Genomic DNA, 25,974 nt, shown 5'->3' on the forward strand with positions numbered 1-25,974 from the left:
GCAACATTTAGCTAAAATTACCATTCACAGGCTGGGAATAGCTCAGTAAGTCCTCAGTATGCAGAGTGGATACTAATGCCAGCATTGTAAATCCATGTAAAAGCCACTTCTTCTGTAGACTTGCCACTTGTGAAGATCCACACACAAACAAGTTATTCAAGGAAGAAGAGCTAGAAGAAGAGAAGATTCTCATGTGTATAATCCCTGACCGCCAAGAGGGCTTAGCAATGCTGCAGGAAATGTCTGCAGCATGTCTTTTTTCACTACTATCCCACAAGGACAACGTCATTTCTCACTCACACACTCATCTTCCATACCAGCACATGGGCAGCACACTCATATGCACACACCCTACCTTTTTGCCTGGGAGTGATAAGGAGCTTCCAGAAAGGCTCTTAGGGTAGCAGCCAACTCAGAGCAGACCTACTGAAAATAATGGACCTAACTTTCTCCTGCTTATTAATTTCAGTGTGCCTGCTGTGAGCAAAACTTAGTTACATGCCATCCTTAGTATTGTAAAAAGTGCTCAGGAACCAAGCCCAAGGCTTCCTCCCTGAGGTCCTGCCCATAGCTGTGCAAGCTGAGGCCCACCCAGCGGTCTCCTAATAAAAGTATATTGCTATTAACTTGTATGTGTATAGTGCTATTAACTTGTATATGTTTATTGAGTGAGAGTCAATACCTCTTGCTTTTTCTACAGTTAAACAGTATGTTCTGTACATCTCAACGGACTCCTCCCCAGAATCAGGAACAGACTCAGATGTGTACGTCACTTTGAAAGGATCCATGGGAGACACTGGCAAGAGGAAATTAGTTAGGAATGGAAAGGACACTTTTGCCAAGGGGAAGGTAGGTTGCCAGGTGCACTGTCTTGCAACAATACCTGTTTTGTAATGCTTTGCATTACAGAAACTACAGGTGCACAGTGGCGTACGAAGGAGGGGCAGAGGGAGCAGGCCACCCTGGGTGCCACCCTGGGGTGTGTGTGACAGGATAGGCCGCTGCCTCCTCCCAGGTGTGGAGCAGCGAAAGGTGCAGTATGGGCGCCGCTCGCTGCATCCGTACGGGCTGTTACGCATACACAGTCCGAACAGGCTGCCGCTCACGTGTGGCATCCGTACTGGCTTTCGTATGGCTGCCACTCGCATGGTGTCCAATCAGGCTGCCCAGCGGTTGACCCCGCCCCTCAACATACCGCCCCGGGTGACGGAGAGGGTTCCTTTGCCACTGCAGATGCACATGTAATAATGTTGTTTAACGTGAGAACAAGAGCCTGCTGGATCAGACCTGTTCTCATGGTGGCTAAACCTGCAAACAGGACTTGATCTCAACAGAATTCTTCCCTTCTGTGGTTTCCAGTAACTTGTTCATTATTACACTTGAATGTTTTGTTACTGCCTATTTTAGAAAATGGGACGTGGGTGGCGCTGTGGGTAAAACCTCAGTGCCTAGGGCTTGTCAATCGCATGGTCGGCAGTTTGAATCCCCGCGGTGGGGTGAGCTCCCGTCTTTCGGTCCCAGCTCCTGACCACCTAGCAGTTCGAAAGCACTCCTAAGTGCAAGTAGATAAATAGGTATCGCTTTATAGCGGGAAGGTAAATGGTGTTTCCGTGTGCTGCGCTGGTGCTGGCTCGCCAGAGCAGCTTCGTCATGCTGGCCACGTAACCCGGAAGTGTCTCCGGACAGCGCTGGCCCCGGGCCTCTTAAGTGAGATGGGAGCACAACCCTAGAGTCGGACTGGCCTGTACGGGCAGGGGTACCTTTACCTTATTTTAGAAAATAATGCATAAGTGTGCTTTCCTTGAGCATTTAATGAAAACATGGGCATTAGAAGTTTAGCTATGTAACTGTTTTATTCTCTTTTCAAATCGGTAACCAAATAGTTGTCAACATAATGCTAAACCCTACATCCAGTAGGCCAGGACACGCTAGTAGGACAGGTTGACCTTAGTGCCACAGTCTAGCCAGTGCCTCCTCCCTTGTCTGCTCCATGCTCTAGCAATGTCATAACCTTTCGGTTGGACCAGTGTTAGCAGGTGAGGGTTAGCTGAAAGTTGGGTGTGAATGGAGAATGGCAGAAGAAATTACAGTAGATAAATAACAATATTTTAGGAGGCATGTGGGCATGGGAAGGGACAACTATAAAGGAAAAAGCCTTCAGCAAATTCTGTCGAAAATGGCGAGAGTGAACCACAATACCTCCAGAGCAAATGTCTGCCTTTAGCTTGACACAAGGAAAATGCTGTGACAAAGAAATGGTTTAGGTATCAATTGAAAATGATGTTAGTAATTGCCAGCTGATTATGCCAAACTCTGTCTCCATTTGCCAACATTTTGGAACTGCCTCTGCCTCTGCACCACCATTTTGAGACTGGTGACCCTCAATAAATTTGGGCTGTCTCTAATGAGATATGGGGCTAGAAAGTTGAGAACCTCTGCACTAGAGGATTTCAGAACAGTTTTTCACAAAGGAAGTCAATTTTAGTTATTGTAGCTAACTGCGACCCCAAAAAGTTGACACATAATGTTCACAATGGTTTTTTCCCAGGAAAGTGTGCTTAGAGTTGCAGTCTATGTTTAAATTTCTTACATTAATTTCTTACATTAAATGAAATAAAGTATTTTGTAATAGTTGTTTACATGACACAAATGGCTGATCCTACCAACTCTCTTCGGAAATACGACATTAACTCAAATTTGTTACCACCTTCTGCAGTTAATGTGAATCCTCCATGTATCATTCACTGCAATAAGTGGATTTAGAACATTTACTGCAGATTCGCTAATACAACCTTCCCCAGTCTGCATCATCCAGATGTTTTGGATTATAATTATAATTATAAAATTTATTACCTTCCCTTCAGCAGGTTCTGGGGCAGGTTAAAGGTAAAGGTAAAGGTACCCCTGCCCGAACGGGCCAGTCTTGACAGACTCTGGGGTTTGTGCGCCCATCTCACATCTATTGGCCGGGGGCCAGCGCTGTCCGCAGACACTTCCGGGTCACGTGGCCAGCGTGACAACGCTGCTCTGGCGAGCCAGAGCCGCACACGGAACGCCGTTTACCTTCCCGCTGGTAAGCGGTACCTATTTATCTACTTGCCCCCGGGGGTGCTTTCGAACTGCTAGGTGGGCAGGCGCTGGGACCGAGCAGCGGGAGCGCACCCCGCCGCGGGGATTCGAACCGCCGACCTTTAGATCGGCAAGCCCTAGGCGCTGAGGCAGGTTACAACAATTTAAAATTTAGAATGAAAAAACAATTATAGGAATACAGTGGATCCTGAAAACACACATTTAGATTGGAATTCACATCAACTCTAGTCTTGCTGGCTGGTACTGAGGGGAGTTGTAGTCCAAAATGTCTGGAGGGCAGGCTCCTCTATAAAATTTGGCATGGCTGTATGTGAGATTATAGGTCGTTTTTGTAAGGGTAAGCCTGCTCTTTACTACTGGCAGATTACGTATAGTAGAAAGCATTCCCCTACATGCAAAAGAGAATGAATCACATTCTACCAAGCAGTTGCTTTCCTAATTAGATGTCATGAGAGAGGTCTTTGCCTGTGTAATTATACCACGGCTTTAAATTGTGGTAATATATTATTTTCTTTATTGCATGCACTTTTATTTTCATCTCCTTCTGCTGCCTTCAAGCTTCGAAAAGATTCAGCTTCTCACGAAGAAAACTACCTTGAGCAATACTTTACATATGCAGACAATATTATAAAATAAAATTATTACCTGCAATTTAATGAGTACTTTCAATAGGATAATTTTGTCTCTTTCTTGGTATTTCGTAAAATATACCGCTGATGGGTGGATCATAAGCTCATGAAGCCACAAACCCCTTTCTCCAGCATTAGGATGCTAAACCAGTTTGGGCCACACCCCGGGGGGATTTTTCTACTGACCTTTACAGATTCACTGTCTGTGAACATGCTAGGACATTTCCTCCTTCTTCTGGAAAAAGGCCACAATCCACAGTGGTCCTTTAGGCATGCACATGAGGTTGCAGAAACCCAGTGAGATTTATGGATTATTATTTTTAAAAAACCCCAGACAACCCAAAACAGCAGCCTCCATAACTCACCTCGGTAACTGTTTTTGAAACTCCATTAAGCATCAAAAGCATTTTGTCATGTGACACAGGAGGAGTAGGGGCTGGCTGCATTGATTTAGAAAGAAAGAAAGCTAAACAGATCCTTCCATATATTATAGCCCTTGAATTGGAAAACATGGAATACTGCATGCCAGTTCAGAAGTGTGCTGAAATTGTGGGTTGAATATCAGTGCAAGGTCATGGGTTTATTTAATTAATACATTTTTCTTATACTCCCCTTTGTTACCATAAGGGAACTAAGCATGTGTGTGTGTGTGCGCGCGCGCGCGCACACACACACACACACACACACACACACACACACACACCATTTGTTTTCATTATTTGATAACATAACATAATTTTATTACGGTCAAAGACCAGCTTGAAAAGCACAACTGGGACAGCTTTCACAAGAATAAAAAATACATTTAAAACATTGTACAACAACATCTTAAAGATTAAAATCTGAGATAAATGCGTATTTGATACAACATTGCACAGGAACTGTGAGGAGATATATAATTGGATAGAAGCATTCCTAGTAAATCCTCATCAATATTGCCTGGTGTTTGCTACAGAGATCCTACAAAATTATCTCACTAAGTAAGTGTGGTTGCCTATAAAAATGTTCCATTCTCCTGACTGTTTTATATGGTCATGACTGAAAAATATCAGTCTTTAAATATGATGGGATCATTTGATCCTTGCCTTAGCCGTGATTTATTTTTTTAATATGTTTACTTTTGGAAACTGTATGTTTGTATATTATGTGTGTTTTCTTTTCCTTAAACTAAAAACAGAAAAGAAACTCCAGTAGAATTGACTCATTTTTAGTCAAGCAGATATGTACCTTGAGTCCCTTTCCTCCTCTGCAGCAAGGGAACCTGGAAACAGGGAAGTGAAGGGTTTTACATTATCTCAGGTGTGGAATTTGCATGCTACACCTTAACAGTTGTTGTGACATTTTAAAATGTGCTTTGCCTAGCAATAATTTTCCCCCTGACTCTACAGTAACTGCCACTCAATGTAACAAAATTCCTGTTTAATATCATGTCAAAATATGGCATTAGCCTCATACAAATGCCACGACTGTTATAAACAGCAGATTAATGATGTAGAAATATATCAGAAAGCCTGAAATATTTAAATACATTTTCAAGAGATGAGGAAACTGGGGCCCTTTGCATTGGATTCTGCCTGGCCTGGCTTGGCTGAGCATCATCTGTAATCTGAAGATTGCTTCACAAATGGCAGTCAAAAATTTGATTACATTTTAGTATTCTGAAAATTACAGCTGTGTGTGACAGGACCAGGTGAAGACCTTGTTGAGCCTATGGAGCAGATGAGCAAGTCAATACATTGCTTCACATGTCTATTGGTTTGTCTGAAAAAACAAAAAGTTGTTCATCGAGTCATTTGGCTGCTTGACAGCATCTGAACAACAGCAATACTGTTGTGTGATCCTATGTGTGTGATCCTATTAGCTTTTTCCTACTCCAAAGGGTAAGACTCAAACCAATGGATTCAAATTACAAGAAAGGAGAATCCAGCCAAACATCAGGGAGACCTTTCTGACAGTAAGAACTGTTGGACACTTCTCCCTCAGAAGGTGGTGGACTCTCCTTCCTTGGAGCTTTTTAAGCAGAGGTGGATGGCCATCTGTCACAGATGCTTTAGCTTAGATTCCTGCATTGCAGGCATTTGGACTAGATGACCCTCACAGTCCCTTTCAACTCTACAATTCTATGTTCCCATTAACTGCAGTTCTTCAAATGGCATAAGCCAGCAGCACAAAAACCAGGCAGATGCTCCTGCAGGTGCAGGCCAGGATTAGAGAGGAGTGTGGCTTGGGAAGAATCCTGAGGCACAGATAAGAGGGGCTTGAAGAGCCACATTCAGCCTCTGGGCCTGAAGTTTTGTACTTCTCTTATAGGGAGTACAACCCCATCCAACAAAGGCTATGCACTTTGCGCAAATCAGTAGAAACCCCACCCATCATTACCTCCATCTTTCCTGGATTAAGCTTCAGCTTGTTCACCTGCATCCAGCCTATCTGCATCTGACAGAGTTCAAAACCACCAGTTCCCCCCTGCGATCAGATGAGAAAGAGAGACAGAGCTGGCTATCACCTGAATCCAGACAACACTTCAGATTAAATCTTGGGGAAACCTTGCCTAGCAGTTTTATCATGTACAAACTGAAACCCTGCAGGCCCAAAGGCCAGAGCAGCAGGCCCCCAGCAGCAGCATCTGGGATGTGCCCTCCCAAAACTGAGCTATTGACCAGAGCAACTGAAGTGCAAGGCCCCCCTATTATTATTATTATTATTATTATTATTATTATTATTATTATATTTATGCCCTGCCTTTTTCAGTGTCAGGACCCCCCCCCCATGAGTAGGCTTACTGAGAAATCCAAAAGAACAAATAACTAAGTAATCAATAAAGCTTAATGTGTTTTCTTCGGCAGCTCTTAAAGTAATAATTTAACCATTTCAGCAGCCCTCTTCCATATAATTGTAGCAGCTTGTGCTGGCACAGTGACTTTCCACAGGAGTAGTTCTCGCATGTTATGGTCACCACTTGTGGATATTTACCAGCATCCCCTGCCAAAGAGGATGTAACATGTATATAAGCCCTCTAGCCTGTGTATTTGAGGCATTGCCTATTGTAAAGTAAAGGTTACGGGTCTCTGTGATTCTGGTTTTCAACCAAAAGCAAATAAAGCTATATTTATTCTAGTGACAATAACATAGATTGCATTTCCCCCCTAGACTATTTTTCTGTTGTAGTCATTCCAGTTTTCTTTATTGGCTTTCTTTAAATCAATAACTTTATTCATGTGTTTCTTATTTATAGAGCACAGCTGCACAGAGCTAAGAGTGGGGGCATGTTTTTAGCCCAGCTCCATATAATGTATGCAGGCTACACCAGTTTCTGTTTATACCATTTTTAGTCTAGCATCCATATAGGAACGACTCCCAAGAATGCAGGCTTCAGTTCCAACTTTTTCTCAAGAAACACTTTTGCCTTTTGGTCACACGAAACTTACACTCCCAATGTTTTATCTTTCCCTTTCAGTAGCCATATGTCACATGTGGTTGTGGGGACACAAAAACCAATGCACAAGCTCCTGCTCACAACCTGATTGCAATGAGCCCCTCTTCATGAGCAGGAGTTCATGCATTAAATTTTCTGTTCGCACAACCACATGTGGTATATGGCTACTGAAAGGAAAAGATATAATGGCCAGCTGTAGCTAAAAGCACACCCCTGCTCCTTGCTTATGCCCTCAATGTGAGCAATGTGACGTGTTAAAAGAGCTAATGTTACTCTTACTTTTAGCAAAACCTTGTTTTAAACTCGTTAATACCATCTGAAATAAGTTCAAATCCTTACTTTTCCAATATTAAGTAGGGTATTTCTTTTTTAAAAAAGCAGTTCTCCTGTTTCTTCATCTAATCTATATTGTTTTTTTATCATTTGTCAAAAGGTGTTATATGCAAATCCTTATAGAGGAAAAGATATATCAGAATTTGTTAAAGGGGAAGATTGGCAAGTACTAGCCATTTGTGGGATCCTTTTACTGCTATTTCTATTCATAGATGTCCCAGTTTTCAAATTAAGGATGATGCTCTTTATGCCACTTCCACCAGACTCCATCTCTGTAATTCTATTTTAGGGAATAAAGTATTTCCAAAAGAAAGAGGGGAATAATCAAGCCACAAACTAGGAGTTATGAATCTCAGCTTTAAATTTATTTATTTTTAAAATCCAAGCCTGGCTATAACAGTTTCCTTTAGCTTCTAGGGAAGTATTTAAAATTGAAAGTGGGGATTGTGGTAAATGAGTAGAAATTAAGGGCTATGGGAAGCAATTGACATTCAAGACCTGAAGATGAGGGGTATGGTGTGCCTGATTCTTCATTTCCATTTTTGCTGGGAATATTTTTGCTAACTAACCATCAAATCTGAACTACCGGTACTGAAGATATGTGATTGATGTTTATGCAAAGACTGTTTATTTTGAATCTGTTGCTGATAAGACAGCTACTTGCTGCCATGAACAGAAAGAGGAAGCTTTTGGAGCTGACATTGATAAATGCGGGATAAAGCCAACTCAGGTTAAAGAAAGTTGATTGGCATTTTCAGAACATGAGGCTTTGGGAAACATTTCTGTGCATTAAGGTGATGTGTTGTACATTAAGGATATCACAAAAAATATGGAGTTTATATCAGTGGAAATGAAAATATGAAAGGGCTTGCTGTGATTTTAAAGGGAATTTGCTTGGTTTCTAAGACAGAACAATTGAAATTTCAGTTTGGGACTTTGTGACCAAGAAGATAAAACACATATACTTCAAAGCAGTACAGTTTCAACAAGAGAAGCAGCAGGACATCTTTTAAAACTTATTGCCCCCCTAATATATCTTTTGTACTCCAACTTTCCTTTAATAGGTCCCCAAGGTGGCTTACAACTGAAGGCAAGCCCATAATGAAATCTTTAAACTGTAAAACAGCAAAATGAATGAAACTAGCAGTAAAACAGTGGAAGAGAATTCATATTAATCCTCTAAGTGGTCTGTCACATAGATGACAAATGATATGGTACCAGACAAATATCTCAAATTCTAGGAGGGTATTTCATTGCTGGGGTTTCAGACAGACCATAACAGGTGGGAGCAGCTCAGCCAGTGTTGTGGAGTTGTGAATAGCCTCCTGGTTGCAGCATCGCTGCCACTTTCCAGGAGCGGAGGGCGCAAGATCACAGAGAGACCTGGACTATGCAGGCACAGTGGCTGGAGTGCTAGATTGGCTTTGCTATCGTGCCCACACAGCCCCAACCTCACCATCCTCTTGTCCCTTTTGGTAAGTAGCAATGATGCCACTACCAAGAGGCTATTTCTTCTGTTCTGCCCCAGCAATTGAGCTGCACCTGCCAGCAGTACCACTTAGCTGACTGCACTGTGTTTCATTTTATTGGCCTTCATCTCGTCCATTTCTATTTCTAATGGTAGATTAGTCCAAGAGAATGTTAGGCAGCAAATTTATCTTTCAGTGCCAAGATGTTTTCAAGGTGATGGTTACAGTTTAAACAATAAATCAAAGGGATTTTGCAATGTGCAAATTTCTCTAAATATTAAACTGCAGTCCATGACCTGCTCATTGACAAGTGGTCCAATTGACCTTAATAGGTGGCTAACTCCAAATAAGACCAATTTATGTAGCAGAAGCATAGTTCCTAGAGTTATTAGTGTTTGTGTAAATCTGTCTTTGTAAATTGTCCCTCACTTCTGCATAACCCTTAACAATTGGATATGTGTATGCAGCTAAGCAATAAATGTGACCCCAAGTCATGTGTTTGCAGATTCTCATTCTTTTCTATCCATGCATGTGCCCACAGAGGTCCATTGATTTCATTGGATCGTACCAATTCATTCTGTTTGGAAGTCAATGTATTCTAATTTAGTTTTGCTCTGTGAGTGAATTGGGTTTCCCAAGTCTCCTCATTAGTGTCTGTCAGCATTAAATAATAAAACAGTTTGGTGTCCTTTTGCTTTTAGATGCTTGGCAGTTTCATTTTATGATGTTCCAGCCTAACTATTCTGTTTATTAAGCCCTCTGAATGTTAATTGTGATCCCTCCAGGTGGATGTTTTTCAAGTGGAAGCCATAGATATCGGAACTCTATCTGAGCTGCTTGTGGAAAAAGGAAAAGGCTCTGATTGGCACCTTGAGAAGATTATTGTGAAGGAGCCAAAGTTTTCAGGAAAGGAGATACTTTTTATGGCTCAAACATGGCTGAGAGACAGAACTGATAGGAAAAGATGTGCCTCAGTAACTCTGACTGGTACAGGTCAGTATTGTTTGAGATATTACTTATTTTGCTGAGAATCTCCTTCAGAACTGCAGACCATGCCACTTTTTCTATTTATTATAAGCCTGTTATAAGAGAAAGCACACCATGCAGAATCTTTGCTTACCACAGCAATGGCCCTGGCCAGCTTAGCAGTTAGGATAAAGAATATTAATAAACTATTAGAACTTGCAACGAAATGGAATGCAATTTTTATGGGAATTTTCTGTCACCGATTTCCTGTCATTTGTCTGCAAGCCATCCCATTCTAAACCACTGGTTGAGTTACTGTAATGGCATGGAATGTTCACAGCCATTCCACCTACAATATGAGAAGCAGCATCATTAATCTGACTGTTGATTAAACTAGCGGCTGCTAGTGGTAGGTGCTTTTTCTCTACCTCTCTTCAGTTTGCCTTGGATTTTCCAGGCTTGAACTCTGGAAATAACTCAGTTTTATTAGTCAGAGTTTGAAACCTCCTTTGTGTCACCTGAGGCAGGGAAGACCCTGCCAGCATGCTAAACCAGTCCTGGGAAGCTGACTGGAGTCTTGCAAGCCCACAGCAAAATTCGTTAATTTCACCCCAGGAATCATTTCCCAAGTCTTTAGGAATAATATTAAATAAAACATTTTAAAATAAATTGTAAAGGGATAGGAAAACTGCGGCCCACAAGATGTTGCAGGACTCCCATTGGTCCCAGCCAGCATAGATAATGGTGAGGAATGATGGCAGTCATCAGTGGCGTAGCGTGGGTTGTCAGCACCCGGGGCAAGGCAAGTAATTTGTGCCTCCTAACCTGTGGATTTGCGCCCCCATACCCGTGGATTTGCGCCCCCTAACCCTAACCCCCAGATGTTGTGCCCGGTGCGGCCGGCCCCCCTGCACCCCCCACGCTACGCCACTGGCAGTCATAGTGAGTGCTGCAATGTCTGGAGGGCCTCAGGTTCCCCATCTATGATATAGACATTTACGGTTATCTAGACATTCTTTTGCAAAACTAATGCAGCGTTCCATCTTGTTTTAATTAGAAATACAGGAAAGGAGAAGCACCACTGCCTCACTGTTACAAAAGCAAGAGATGAAATCAGGTATTTTATATCACTGCAGCTGTGTCAATCAGAATTCTGTCTCTAACAATAGCATATTTCTACCAAAAGAGTGTGTGTGTGTGTGTGTGTGTGTGTGTGTGTGTGCGCGCGCGCGCGCGCCGCACATACACATACACCATATTTTGGGACTTGCTCTGAATTTGCAATCTTTTTGGGTCTCTATAAAAAGTGAACATTTTTTAAAAATAATTTATTAATTACCTATGAACCTGTTGGTTTTTCTAAAAGACATAACACTCTTTGATGATGAAGGGATCATATTGCATTCATTGAGAGTGGCACAATTAGCTATTAGCCAGAGATGGGGAAAGATCAGTTCACCATCCACTGGTGAGCAACGGATGAGAGGGTGGAGCACAGCTCATATTGCTGAATTTGCCAAAATAGTGAAAGTAAGAGAGGGAAGATGGCAAAATGATCTGTATAAAACAGAAAAGGAAATCCTTAATATATTACTGGATGATAAGCTAAAGGACATGGTACAGTACAACGATGCTCACTACAGGGTGCAGTTTGATCAGTTCTGATTTTATAACAGGCACTTTCATTCAATGCCAGACAGAAAGTATTTTCTTTGTTATGGAGTTATGGTTTTTCATTTAAACTTTTGTGTTTCTTTCGTATTTTAAAATGTGAAACTATTTTCTATGTATTTCCATGAAATACTGTAAGTGAACTGTCAATCTTTTCATAAAGCTTCTAAACCAAATATAATTTGAAAATTAGAATGAAAGAAGAAGAAAAAGAAGATTCTGGATGCAAATCTCAAATAGCAGTCAATTATGCATCCCTGGAGCGGCTTACTCTAGAAAGAATCAATTAAGCTAATTTTTTTCTTTTCCTTTCATCTTTTTCTCTTGTTTGTTTGTTTTTGTCCAACCCTATTTGAGAATATTTACTCGTAAATGCTATCATTATCGGTTTCTATACATGTAAATAAATATATCCTATTGCTTATAATAAATATAATGCAATTGTCTGTTTGTGAATTACTATTTATTATCATATTATTTTTCAAGTATTGTTAATTCCTCTCTAATGTCTCAAAGTTGTTAATAATAATAATAATAATAATAATAATAATAATAATAATAATAATAAAAGCCTGCTCTAGAATCAAAGAATTGTAGAGATGGGAGGGGCCAACCCTCTAGAACTCAGGAGTCTTTTGCTCAACATGGGGCTTGAACCCACAACTCTGAGATTAAGAGTCTTATGCTCTACAGTCTGAGCTATCCCTTCATGAAATAATTGGTTTAAAGAAGAGTCCATAACGTTTTAGCCTACTGTCCCCCCCCATTGGTTTTATTTACAAAAACTTGTTTAGTCTTCTCATAATGTTATTCAATTTCATTTTTTCAGAAGGTTCATGGAAGATTTATTTCACTGAATGTCATGAAAATTCATCAGAAGAATTTAAGATGTCTTGGGGAAACATTTCTAAACTTGTTTTGGTATTTTATGGATGCAATGGCAAATCTGAACCAATTTCTTTGGAGGATAAAGTAGAAGATCAAGCTGAGGACCAAGTAACATATGATGTAAAATAATGTATACTTGTTATCATCTTTGCCAATGTTTTTTGTAGATGAGCTTTGTATAGGCTTAATTTAGCAGCTGCATACTTCTGCATAGGTTAAGTTGCAAACAAACCAACTCTATTGCAGGGGTGAAGGACCTATTAAAATGGCCTGTCTGAGAAGTCCGGTGAATCCCAATGGTTTTATGGTAGCACTTGGGGATTTTCTTGTCAATATGGTAGGAATTATGTTTAAGCAAAACCAGGTGTGCCCCCTGGTTTCCCCCAGAGCTTTGGGCAATGAAACTGGAAGGACATTGACTGGAGCAATACTGGTGGAAAACTTGTGGTGAATCAAGCAGGCAACAGCCCAGTTTGAACGTACTCCATGTCAGTGTAGTTGCCAAACAAATTGTTTTCCTCCAACACCATTGCATCTGTGCAGAGGTATCCAACATAACTGTTTCAGGTGATCAAAGGATTCTTTGGGGGGTAATTCCCCAGAGAGGAATGATTTCACATCCCTTGTTGGCCTGCTTGCAAGACACTTTACAGATAAAATCACTAATTTTCATTCTGACTTGAATGCATGTGCTGGTTCTTCTGTGACTTCATCATCGGCTCCCTCTTTTTCTCTGGATTCTTTTTGGCATATGTTACATCAGGAAGTCGATAGTTTCCTTGGAGATAGCCGACCCACTGGCTGTACTCTAGTCTGTTGCTCAGCCTGCCTAATAAAAGCAGACAGAGAGGAAGTGGCCAAGTGGGTTATTGTTGTGGTTAATGCCTCTCTTCAGCATGGCATGAAACCATCGGGCCTCAAGGAGACAGTGGTTATACCACCCTCTCAAGAAAAGCCCTCTCAAGACCCGATGGTGTTTGGCCAACCCCAAATATTCATTTTGTGAGCATAGTGTTGGAACAAGTGATAGTGTCTCTGCTCCAGGTTTTCCTAGATAGAACTGATGTTCTAGACCCACTGCAGCCTGGCTTCTGCCCTGGTTGTCGGGCTAAAATGGCTTTGGTCATCTTGGTATGTGACCTAAGCCAAAAATTAGACAGGAGGAATATGTCCCTGTTGGGGTCACCAGATCCAAAGCCATCCTTTTCCCCTGACGTACCCCCAGGATGGGAAAGGAAAGTACACCAGTCCTGGAGCTGCCATACTTATTTTTTCTCTAGTTGCCCTTCCCCCCAACATCCACTGTAGCAGCAAGAGACTGGCAGGGTTGTATGGGGGAAGAATTGCCAGCTCTTCCACCATTAACTCCCATCCCCACCACCAAAGGTCTTGTCCCATTGATTTCAGTGGGGATAAGGCATGACTGCATCTGTATCTAGCCCAATGTGTGTCCTCATTACCATACTGAGGGTTTACTTTACAAAGCCAGTAAGTAAATTTAGCTGTTTAGTGGGAAGAAGGAAGACTGGGCTCTCAGAGGAAGAATCTCAAAACAATTTATATTGGCCATTTGTGCTCCTTCTGAGGTCTGCAGGGATGTACAATGCATATCAAAATGTCCTTTAAAGCCAACAGAATCACTCAAAAGATCAACTTGCTGTGTCGTTTATTTCTAGGTGTATTTCCCAGATGATTTGGGAATGCTCTATAAAGTGACGTTTGGGCTTCATCACTTGGGAGAAAGCATATTCCAGTTGTTTCATCATTGTAAAATGCAGAACACAGGAACCCTGGACACCTTTAGTCTCTCTATAAATAAAACACTTCCTCTCCTTAATGGAGACCAATGGATTGAATTCCCTGTAGAGTGGCCATTAAGGGAAGCACTTTCCGGTAGGTATATATTGGCATCAGGCACAGAAGACCTCTGTTATTACAGTTCAAACCAAGATAAGTTGCTGTAATAAAATAATATGGTTTAAGCACACATTTAAAATACTTTAAGAAAATACGTTAGAGCAACACATAATAAGTTAGAGCAACACAAGTTATCCCTCCACTTGTGGTGGTGGGGAAGGTCGTCTGTGCACATGAAACAGACTGAGACTGTGGGTATATTAGGCCCTAATATGGACACCCAGCCTCAGTCTGTCTCTCATGTGTGAACACCCCCCAAACACAAAGAAATGGAGAATTTGTCTAATAAATAGAGTTGCAAGCTTTGATTGGTTTAATTGTAGGTTAAATGTTAAAGGAACATTATCATTTATTGGGCTGAGAATTAAGAGTAGGTTTATTTTCTGTAGTTATGCTGATTCTGACGTATTAAAGTAAAAAAAGATAGCATTGCCTTCTAACTAGGGGAATAGCTTTCCCTTCACCTCGGTTCAGCAAGACTAGAGAATGGCTTCAGGTTTTCACCTTTCTTTTTCTCACTCCCAAACTCCAGCTATGCATAGAAGCTTATACCATGAGATGCTGTCCTAATATCCAGGATCTGGGGGAGACCCTGTATTCAGCATGGTCACAGTGTTCAGTTAGACACAGAATTTCCAGGTGGAGGCATTGGCTTCTACATGGACTGAATGTAAGGAAATAAAGGAAAAATGCTTGAAACTCACTCTTAGGCTGTGTACACATTCTGGCTCCAAGGCAGCCTCACCACTGGTGTCTGAAGTCATGGACACCTGATGTCCACAATCCATATCAATCCTGCACAATCCTGTATACTGCTTGATGTGTTTTCCCCACGAATCAGCCTCCATGCAATATGAAAATGTAAGCCACATTCACTTTTCAGTTAAGCTGAGGTGTGTGCGTTTGAGACAGACTTTACACATGTGTAGATGATAGCTTCATGAATAAGAGCTAGGGGCAGTTGCAGGCCTAGGGAAACCAAACAGGCAGTATGCATCAGGTGAAAACATCTCTGTCTTCTCTAGTGTGTACAGCAACATGCAAATGTGACTTGAAATGCTGTGGGGGCCGGTGACCTCACTGTGTTTTCAACCATAGTTTCATCACATGAAAGAATGATGGAGATAACTTTCAAGCAGCTGTAATGAGTAGTAACTTTTCTTTATTAGATCGTATATTATCTCATTTTTTTCAATATATCAAAATGATGCCTATGTTAGTTTATTTGCAATATGCACATTAGTCACTTAATTTATCACCTGCTTTTGAACTGATTAATAAATTAATTAACTATAGGTAAATAGATAATTGTAATAAAAGCTACATGATAGGCATGTTTGTGTTAAATATGGCATGCCTAATTTATGTACATTCCTACTAGTTTTACACTTATTTATGACACAAATTTATAATGAGCCATACTGAATCCAATAATACCACTAAATTCCACTGTTAAATGAGATCCATTGGCAGCTATACAGATCTGGATAAGATAAGGATGCAGTGAACTACACTTGGGGCATATATGAATTCTGAATCACACTTTGGAAATTTGACCCATAACACCTGAAGGGGGGTGGGGAATCTGTTTTACTCATCTATAGATATAACTCATCTATGGTGAACGTATGAACCAGGAGAGTATTTCAAAGTGAGAGGGGAAGCAGGAGAGATTTTATACATAAGGTTATAATACATATTGCTACAATAACTATTTTACCTATGGAAATTTTACCTAAGTTCAGAGCTTTCACTCACATACACCATCAAGCAAATAAAATTAACCAAAATATTCAACTGGATACACACAACTCTTTCTGGAAAATCAAATCAATGTTAAATATGTTTTTTTCTGAAGATATATCATCTGTAATGCTAAATGTATATATTTAAAATCCTGATTTGAATGCACCTTGGAAACACAGTTTACATCCTGAATATTAATAGCTGGGTGCCCAAGCTAGTTCAGTCAGAGTACTTGGTTTAAGGTAATTCACTTTCTCTGAAGTCAGAGGGACCTAAGCAGCTTAAAATCTTTGTAGTGATTGGCTTGCGAATTTGACAACCCAGTACTCTTGCAGTTGTAGCTCTTATCCCTGCAATATATCTGAGTTCCTAACTCTGTAAGCCAATCAACCATCTGCTGTTTCATTTTTTTCATCCAGATCTGGGCAAAGGGCTGTATTCTCAAGAAGCCACTTAGTTTATTATTACAAACACCCAGGGACCAGAGTGCATAAAGTAGTGCAGACAGATTGGCCTGAAGATCAGTTCCTTGGTGGTGTCATGAGCAGTAGTTGTGTGGCTGTTTCCGCATGTTGTCAAATCCATATTTTGTTCCACAGCACCCTCAGATTTGTCTTTTCTTTTGTAGAGACTCCAAAACTGTAGTGGCAATAATGCCATGAAAATTCATGGTGATAAATCTGAATCTCGGAATGTTATAAAGCAGTTGCATGAGCTCTTCATCACATTTAGACATTCATTAAACCCACATCTTCCACAATCATTAGCTAGCATGGTGCAGTTGGCTGAGCTTCAGTTGCCCAAAATAGTAGTATTAATTACCTACCCCAGTGAATTTCTACAAAAATTAATAAGATAAGGAAGACAGAGCATTTTGTACATTAAGGCCATGAAGTAGACTGCATTCACATGGCAGTTTATTCCTTTTAAACAAATTTCCCCTGTCAAATTCTGTGTTATATCTGAGCTTTCATATGATGCAAAAGCCACTTCTGGAACTATAGTGGAATATAGTACAAGTTTAGCACTCATTTCCATATTATTTGCAAACAGATTTTTTTCTTGAAGCAAACAACACAGAAATGAGCACTAAACTATTTACAGAATGTAAATAGAATTAGGAATTTGGGGATAGGAGCTTTTCAGCAGGATGTGTCTTCTGTATTATTCCTCAGTGAATTGCTAAGAAGTGGGAGTTGAAAAGGCCTTTGCTCCTAATCACATAGGAGTGAAGCTCAGCTAAAGGCTCATCCATACTTCCACATGCTTTCTAGCAATGGGTCCAAGCAGTTTTACCTTTGCCCTACAATTTCCCCTGGAAAAACCTGCTCTTTAACACTAAACTGGAGCAGATGGCAATCTGCAGAAACCTCCATTGCCATTTGTTCCGATTCAGTGCTAAACCTTGGGTTTCCCCAGGGGAAAGTGATAGGGCAAATGAAAGTGTATATGAATGAGCCCTATGTTTTACTCAGAGTAGTCCCACTGAAGTTAGTGAATTTGACTCAGTTGGGCCATTAATTTCAGTTTGTCTACTCTGAGTAAAACCTAGTTGAACACCACCATTAAGCACCTCTCTAAGCATAATTTCACACATACACAATGTCAAGACTAGTATGTGGCAAATGGAAGGAAGCAAATTTATAAAGTAATGAATTACAAAATAGTTACACAAGGTGTTCTATTGGATTTGGCTTTCCTTTCTATTTTACAGTTGTTATATATGATGTAAAAGTATTCTTCAATGATACCTCAAGCAAAATCAGCTCCATACATATGTCTCTGTGTATATACGGAACCAATGGCGACACTGAAAACAGGAAGCTTTTGTTGCCATCTCAGCTAGGAAAAGACAGGGAGGTAATTCACTTCTTCACAGATGTTTGGAATGGTCATTTACATTTGTGTCTGAAACCTATTACAGAAGAGTGTGTGTGTGTGTGTGTGTGTGTGTGTGTGTGTGAGAGAGAGAGAGAGAGAGAGAGAGAGAGAGAGAGAATAAGCTAAATATTGCTGGATTTTTTTAGTCATTTACAGGTCAGATAGATGCTGTGGATTTGGGGGAGCTACACAAAGTTACACTACTCATTGGAAGCAAATCATGTAAGTTTCTTTTATTATAAAGATACCACTGAAATAGCTTCTTAATATTTGTATTTACATTAGACATTAATATTAATAGCAGTAGCTGCACATGTAGCAAGGCAAAGCTGCCTTTCCAACACCAGCAGGGGGCTTAGTGGTTTGTTTCTGTTCTTGTTTTTATTCTGTATTTTGTGTTTTTTATCTTGTATTTTTATGTTGTGAACCTCAGAGAGTTCTACAGATGAAGGGCAGTATGCAAATTGAAATAAATAAATAAATACCTGATCAGGTCTAGGGTAGGGATGCAGCTAGGGCTCTGGGTGCTTTATTCATTAAGAAGCATCCTTTGCTTTGGGGGTGACCATTATTAGAAGGAATCTATCAAAGTCCTATAAGTTTCTGAATTAGGCACCTTTGAAATTCAAGATCTTCTCAAACTGCTCAGTGAACACCCATTTGCAAAAGGGGAGAATGCCCACATCATTTTACTGTAAACAAGACTTTTCCTCTGTTTTTCTTGGTGAATAAAATCATATCAAGACTTCATTGTGCTGAACTGGCATGAAGATCGCAACCACAAGCTTAAAACACTAAAGTTGAAGTCATAGTTACTTGGGAGTAAATCGCATTGAACTCTTATTTTTGAGTAGGGTTGCATAGGCTTGTGGTGTAAAGCATTAAAGAAGCAGAAGTTAAAACAATACAGAGCGCTGCATATATTAATGAAAAGCAGCTTGAAATAAAATAATTGTTTACTTATTCCTCAAGCATGTGGTTGCTGAGCCTGGCTACAACTTCTGGTATAGAGGTAGAGCCAGGGTGCCTCTCTGTGATGACCAACTTGCTTCTTTCAATCCTTACATTGCACAAGTGCAGAGTGACTGAACAAAAAGAATGTATTTAAACTCAACTGGTCCTCTTAAAATCAGTATGATAAAATAGTCTCAAAGTTATCATCCTAATAGGACTTGATCATGTAGGAGTGTCTGGGTCTTGGATATTTGTCCCTCAGTTTGCCCTGCTATGCCCTGCTGTATGGGGATCATGATGCAGAAGTAGGTGACTTGACCCTTTGGCCCTTCCATGGTCTCAAGCAGAATTGTTCCCACACACTTACACATGGACTTGCTGTTCACAATTGAACAAAAGCTCCCATTGTGGCCCAAAAGTACATCTTTTCAGTGCAAGGCTGAGATGTATAAAAGGCTGAGATGTATCAAATATATAAAAGGATGTCACATAGAGGAGGGAGAAAGGTTGTTTTCTGCTGCTCCAGAGAAGCGGATACGGAGCAATGGATCCAAACTACAAGAAAGAAGATTCCACCTAAACATTAGAAAGAACTTCCTGACAGTAAGAGCTGTTCGACAGTGGAATTTGCTGCCAAGGAGTGTGGTGGAGTCTCCTTCTTTGGAAGTCTTTAAGCAGAGGCTTGACAACCATATGTCAGGAGTGCTCTGATGGTGTTTCCTGCTTGGCAGGGGGTTGGACTCGATGGCCCTTGTGGTCTCTTCCAACTCTATGATTCTATGATTCTATGATTCTATGATTCTATGTAATAGGGTGGAAAGACCATTTATTGATATCTAATTTTATTATATTAGATAGTACTAGATTCAAATTAATATCTGATGTGAAGCAAATTGTTTTCATTGCTTGTTGCTTCTGCTGTAGCTTGCAAACTGGATATTAAAGCACTCCACCTGAAGGAAGCCCCAAAGAACGAACCTGTATACATATTTGAAGTGAATGAGTGAGTTTTTATACATTTTTAAATCACACTAAATGTTTGTTGACTTGCCTAGCATGTTAGCCAATAGCATGTGACAGAATATTTATTAAATATCCCTGTTTATTTCTACACGTCTGTAGAAATTAACTATATTTCTTTCTCTTCTTTTCCTTATTAAGTTCCATATTGAATTTTAACCATCACTATGTGGCTTGATCTCAATCTTTTTCCTTTTCCTTTTAGAATATTCCTTTTGGATGCTAATGAACCTGAAATAAGGAAAGAAATCCCTCTCTCTTTTATTACCAAAGAAGACGGTAGCTCAGAAAATCTGATAGAGCATATTATTAAAGTGTACACCGGTGACAAAAGGGGAGCAGGAACTGACGCAAATGTTCATATAATTTTGTTTGGGGACAAGGACACATCTCAGTTAATTCAACTCAAGGAGTCTCTAGATCATCAAGATCCCTTTGAAAGAACAAAGGTAAATAGTTCAGTGTCTATGTTTTCCACTCTTTCTATCTCAGGGGCACTTCATACATTACACCTTTAGGTGTACACATGCTACATTTAGGTGGCAGTCTTAAGTCCACCACTTACCTGGCTTACGTCTGACTAAACACAATTAAGACTGATGCAAATGAGACAAACACGGGTTTGGATTCTACAGGTTGCTCCTCAGTCATGATTAGCTGCGGATTCCTATTGGATTGGGGCAATCCTGAGTTTGTTGCCACATGGGTAGAATGTTCCTTTAAATGATCAAAACCCTGATGTGCTCCTAAGTTACAAACCCTAACCCTGATGTGCTCCTAAGTTACAAACCTGTAAAATACTGGCCAGACTGTGACTTGATTCCACCTCATCTTGCCTGCAAATGAAAGTAAATGCTGAAGCCTTAGGTTATAAAAGGGAAAAGATTCCACTTTCCATTTAGCCTTGTTTTAGTTATCTGTCTGAAACCATCTTCACTGCTGTCTTTAGGGCATCTTCTACCTATAGATGAAAGATGCAGTTGTGGGAGGTTGTGGTGCTTCTTGGAAATGTACTATCCATGCACATAAAGTGCTGCTGCTGCCAAGAATACTGGAAGTGAAACTATATTCTGAACCAAATTGTATACCACTTGAGAGATTTGGCTGTAACTAGAGTCAAATCGCTTATCTTTATGTTTCCAAAGGCAGGTTTGGGTACCATAAACAAAAGATAAATTAAAAAAATGAAAACAAAAGGTGCTGTTTCTTCACCTGACTGGCAATTCATAATGCACTTACCAGAGAGAAAACATCTCTTGGGTTCTGAAACCAATAAAAAGGGAAGAAACCTTCAAAACCTAATGTGGAAAGTACATGTTTTATGTTTTCAGAGAAGAGCTGAAAATTAGCAGCATACAACTGTACCAGAAAAGGAACAGTAACAATAATGCACTCCTCCAGCCATCCACTACCCCCTGCACACAGATAAAGTTAAACCAGTCCCAGATAAGCATACTGTTTTCCAGACATAGACTTGTCACATTTTGAAAGCTGCTTCTCTTATTTTGAAGACTGACACATTCAGAATCAAAACAAAGGATGTTGGAAGGCTGCAGAAAATTGAAATTGGACATGATGGCAAAGGATTTGGTAAGTATACCTGTAGGTTTATTGCATATCCTTGTTGTCATTTATCTGCATATGAATCCACACCTTCAATTTTGAAACGCCTCAAATCTCCCTCAGGCGCTTGATGGTGCAGATGGAGTATTGGACTAGGGATCCAGGTTCAAGTCTCTATTCCACCATGAAGCTCACTGGGCAACTTTGGATGGCCACTTTCACTCAATCTAATCTGCCTCACAGGGTGGTTCTGAATGTGAAATGGGGGAGAGAGCAATGTATGCCACTATAAGCCAATTTGAGGAAGGGTGGGATATAAATGTAATAAAAAAGAATTATAACATTGCCAGAACTGATGCCACATATTATAGAGCCCTCAGAATAGCATGTGACTTGACTCTCAGATATTATGTAGGGAAACCATCTGGGTTTTTTTAATCCACTTATTTTGATTTACACAAGTCTCCATGACATCTATCAAGAAGAAATGTAATGTAATTTTTTTGCTTATTAAGACTATTTTGCTTCCTTAAGAAAATTAATTCTCTTTACTTGTATGTCTCAAGAATTCAGTATTGTTTTCTTAGAAATTTCTCAAAATCCATTTAATTGCATGCTACTGTGTTATTAGATAACATTTTAAATTAGAGGGGGGAAGTTGAATCTGCTTTCCACTATTTCTCCCCATATTGCTTCATTCTTTGCTTCATTTACTAACTTCTCAAACCAGTTGTTGGAAGAAAAAAGATAAAAAGATTTAATCACGATGTTTTCCCCATAACTGTCAGAGAATGTTCAAAGCAAACTTCAGGACACAATCAATTTTGACATGTACCAGTACATTTCAAGAACCACTACTTTTCTTCAATAAATGACCCAGCTTCACCCAGATTTCCATCATTTATGAGTAAATGTCAGTATTTACCAGGCTGGAGTGAGGAATGTCCAGAACTGTGAGGGAATAAATTGCTTTTCGGACATTTTATGTTATGATTTATCTGAAGCTATTGCAGATATATTAACTGACTTATTTTATTCCAAGAAATCAGTGCCAATAAACAATCATTGCAGTCAGAGGATATTTTTTCTCTCCCTATATAAACTTCTGCTGTGCAGATGTCATTTGAAATGGCAGGGCACTTATTTCTGGTTACATGTCACCTGCTCTATGGCATATAATGTAGTGAGACCCGTTTTCAAATTTAACTTGAAAATATGTTTTACAGCTTGATTTGAGCTGCAGGTGGCACATCACTCTATCTACAGATGAATAGTTAGCCTGTTATTTCAAGTGCCAGGCTACTGCATTGATCCAGAATCACATTTGTTCACAAGAAAGCACCCCAGGCTTCAATTTTATGCAACAAGCTGGTATCTCTGTCTGCAAGTAGATCAGTAAAGTACCCCAGCCTGCCATTCTCACACCCACCCACCCCATTGTGTCTGTCCCCTAGTGACCAGTATGTTTCACAGGTAAATGCTTGTCATTGATAAAATTGGATATTTTAAAAGAGAGCTGGTCCACAGTGGTTGTGCCACAGGGCTTAAAATAAAAAATTACCAGACTGATATGGTCAATGACATATTTTTCCAAGTTTACAATTAAACTGTTTATTATCCTTATTTATAAAGTTAGGAGTAGGCCTTGCGGTTCATAATGTTCTGGAAGCACTGGCCACTGTAACCAAATATCTTAAGAATGAATGGTAAATGTTAACATTTGCTCAGTTTTTGACAATCACTGTCAAAATAGCCAATAATTTTTCTCATTTAGAAAATTTTCTCCAATTTTAAGGTGTAGCTATGACTGAAAAATAAATTTAGAATTATGTTCTTTGGGTTTATCTGTACTCAGAGGTGCACATACTTTATTATTGTCCTTTCTTTACAGCTAGTGGCTGGTTTCTGGAAAAAGTAGAAATCACAGAAGTGTCTACGAATGAACTATACTCCTTCAGTTGCAACCGGTTTGTTTCCCAGTTATTAAACTTGATCACAGCACAATCATAACCATGTCTACTCAGAAGCAAGTGCTGTTGAATTCAGTGGGGTTTACTCCCAGGCATGTGGGATTAAGACTATAGCATGAATGCTACAGATGGTTACAACTTTCAAAAACAATAGTATCAGTAAAGTGATACTATTCAGACTAGATTATAGGATTATAGCATGAATGCTACAGATGGTTACAACTTTCATAAACAATAGTATCAGTAAAGTGATACTATTCAGACTAGAGAAAATATGCAACTTTCAAATCTCCCACATTAAAATTCAGGGAAGACTGTTGATGGCAGTCCTCTTTCCATTTCCAAAAACAAGCAGACCAAAGGAAATGGGAAGAATCAGTATGCCCATTCTTCAGTCTACAAATAATCAAGAATTTGCTTCATTGGCCCTCAGTACTTCCCTTCAATTCCAATAAAAAATCCGTTTTACATATAGAAAAGAGGTAAGTCAGTAATCCACAGCCTGGTTACTTAAACACATGAGAAAAGTGAAGTGGGAAATTTTCTTTTCTTTTATGTATAAACCCACAGGATCATAAAACTTAAGTATTTAACAATGCTGCTGCCATGCTCTTAGCTAGTACATGTATGGTTGCCTTGTGGTGATTTGGCAAAACACACACATCAGAGGTAAGCAAACTTTTTCAGCAGGGGGCTGGTCCACTGTCCCTCAGACCTTGTGGAGGGCCAGACTATGTTTTTTTGGGGGGGCGGGGAATGAACAAATTCCTATGCCCCACAAATAACCCAGAGATGCATTTTAAATAAAAGCACACATTCTACTCATGTAAAAACACCAGGCAGGCCCCACAAATAACCCAGAGATGCATTTTAATAAAAGGACATATTCTACTCATGTAAAAACACGTTGCTTCCCAGACCACCCGTAGGCTGGATTTAGAAGGCAATTGGTCCAGATCCAGCCCCCTGGCCTTAGTTTGCCTACCCATGATCTAAAGCAACTGCCTTCAGCTCCCTTGGGAGACGCCATGCAATGGACAATTGCAGGCTTTAAGTCCATGTAAAAGATTTTGCATAAATAAATGTTAGAAGAAGCATAAAGCAGTGGCAGAAGAGTGTTAATTTTGCATAGGCACCCTATATGTCAACAACCCAAGGCAAGCTTGATTCCTGATGTGCCAGATTTACTCCACCCAGTAAATAAAGGATATTTTTTGTTTATTGGTTTATTTTGAAAGGTTTTTTGCTTGTTTATAACTTGGCCTTCCCAGTTCTTCTTAAAGTGAGTTTAGGGATCATCCCTGGTCAATGGATCCATATATATGCCTACTCCAACCTTCTCCCCCTATTTATTTTCAGATGGGCATTCCCAAATGTGGGTTTTAAGTGATGGATAACTAGTCCACTGTCAGTACAAGGTGCTACCCAGGTTCCTTAAGATTAGAGACAATTCAGTACTCATGTCCTTTCAGAGTATTTTTATGTGTGAACCATCTCTTCCAACAGCAATGCATATTTTCTTCACCAGGTGGCTGGCTAAAGATGAAAATGATGGACGTACCGTAGTGCAGCTTTCCGTGTAATTATGCACTCAGAGAATCCTATTTGAACATGCTTCCCCTCAACATCAAGCTGATTGGGTTTATTTGTATTTTCTAATTGTGAAAGAACTATAATTATCATGAAGAAATATCAAAACAATATATCATATTTGAATACTCGAGTGAGAATGTTACCAGGAATTCTGAACACCTGTACCCAAACATGAATAAAGCAGAGATACAGTATTGCAACTTTTGTAAGTTTGTTTTCCATCATTTCACAATATTTGGGATTTGTTGTCAAAGGACGTGGGTGGCGCTGTGGTCTAAACCACAGAGCCTAGGGCTTGCTGATCAGAAAATCAGCTGTCCAAATCCCCATGATGGGGTGAGCTCCCTTTGCTCGGTCCCAGCTCCTGCCAACCTAGCAGTTTGAAAGCACGTCAAAATGCAAGTAGATAAATAAGTATCGTTCCAGCAGGAAGGTAAACAGCATTTCCATGCGCTGCTCTGGTTTGCCAGAAGCGGCTTAGTCATGCTGGCCACATGACCCGGAACCTGTCTGTGGACAAACGCCAGCTCCCTCAGCCTATAGAGCGAGATGAGCGTGCAACCCCAGAGCCATCTGCGACTGAACCTAATGGTCAGGGGTACCTTTACCTAAAAAAAGAAAAGAAAATATAGATTATGTAGTGAGGAATATATATTCCAAGGTAGATATTTTTAAATAAATGAAAAACACAAGTACTTTCCCAGAACTTGTTTTGCCCAGTCATTCTACTGGACCAAATATCACCTTGATAGCTATGGAAATTTCCCTGTGGTCACATGCCTTCTGCTGCTATTGGTGTGGTCTTGTAAAAAAATGCTTTCTAGTTCAAATCCCAACAAGAAATTGTG

The 25,974-nt window shown here is 40.1% G+C and overlaps 1 protein-coding gene across 3 annotated transcripts in view; it reads left to right on the plus strand.

Moving 5' to 3' along the window:
• LOC309538335 (lipoxygenase homology domain-containing protein 1-like) overlaps positions 1–25,326 on the plus strand; it is a 179,666-nt gene extending 154,340 nt beyond the window's left edge. For all 3 annotated transcript variants that reach the window (XM_082233720.1, XM_082233722.1, XM_082233721.1), the window contains 12 exons: positions 701–849; positions 9,743–9,950; positions 10,981–11,040; positions 12,424–12,602; positions 14,159–14,375; positions 17,860–18,005; positions 18,173–18,248; positions 19,905–19,983; positions 20,206–20,449; positions 21,512–21,590; positions 23,455–23,530; positions 25,062–25,326. In XM_082233720.1, coding sequence (XP_082089846.1) covers positions 701–849; positions 9,743–9,950; positions 10,981–11,040; positions 12,424–12,602; positions 14,159–14,375; positions 17,860–18,005; positions 18,173–18,248; positions 19,905–19,983; positions 20,206–20,449; positions 21,512–21,590; positions 23,455–23,530; positions 25,062–25,116 — 1,568 coding nt within the window. In that variant the 3' untranslated portion in view covers positions 25,117–25,326. The remainder of the gene's footprint in view (positions 1–700; positions 850–9,742; positions 9,951–10,980; positions 11,041–12,423; positions 12,603–14,158; positions 14,376–17,859; positions 18,006–18,172; positions 18,249–19,904; positions 19,984–20,205; positions 20,450–21,511; positions 21,591–23,454; positions 23,531–25,061) is intronic.
• The last annotated feature ends 648 nt before the right edge of the window (positions 25,327–25,974 follow it).

This window comes from Podarcis vaucheri, assembly GCF_965113315.1.
Source record: "Podarcis vaucheri genome assembly, chromosome: 8".
NCBI lineage: Eukaryota > Metazoa > Chordata > Lepidosauria > Squamata > Lacertidae > Podarcis > Podarcis vaucheri.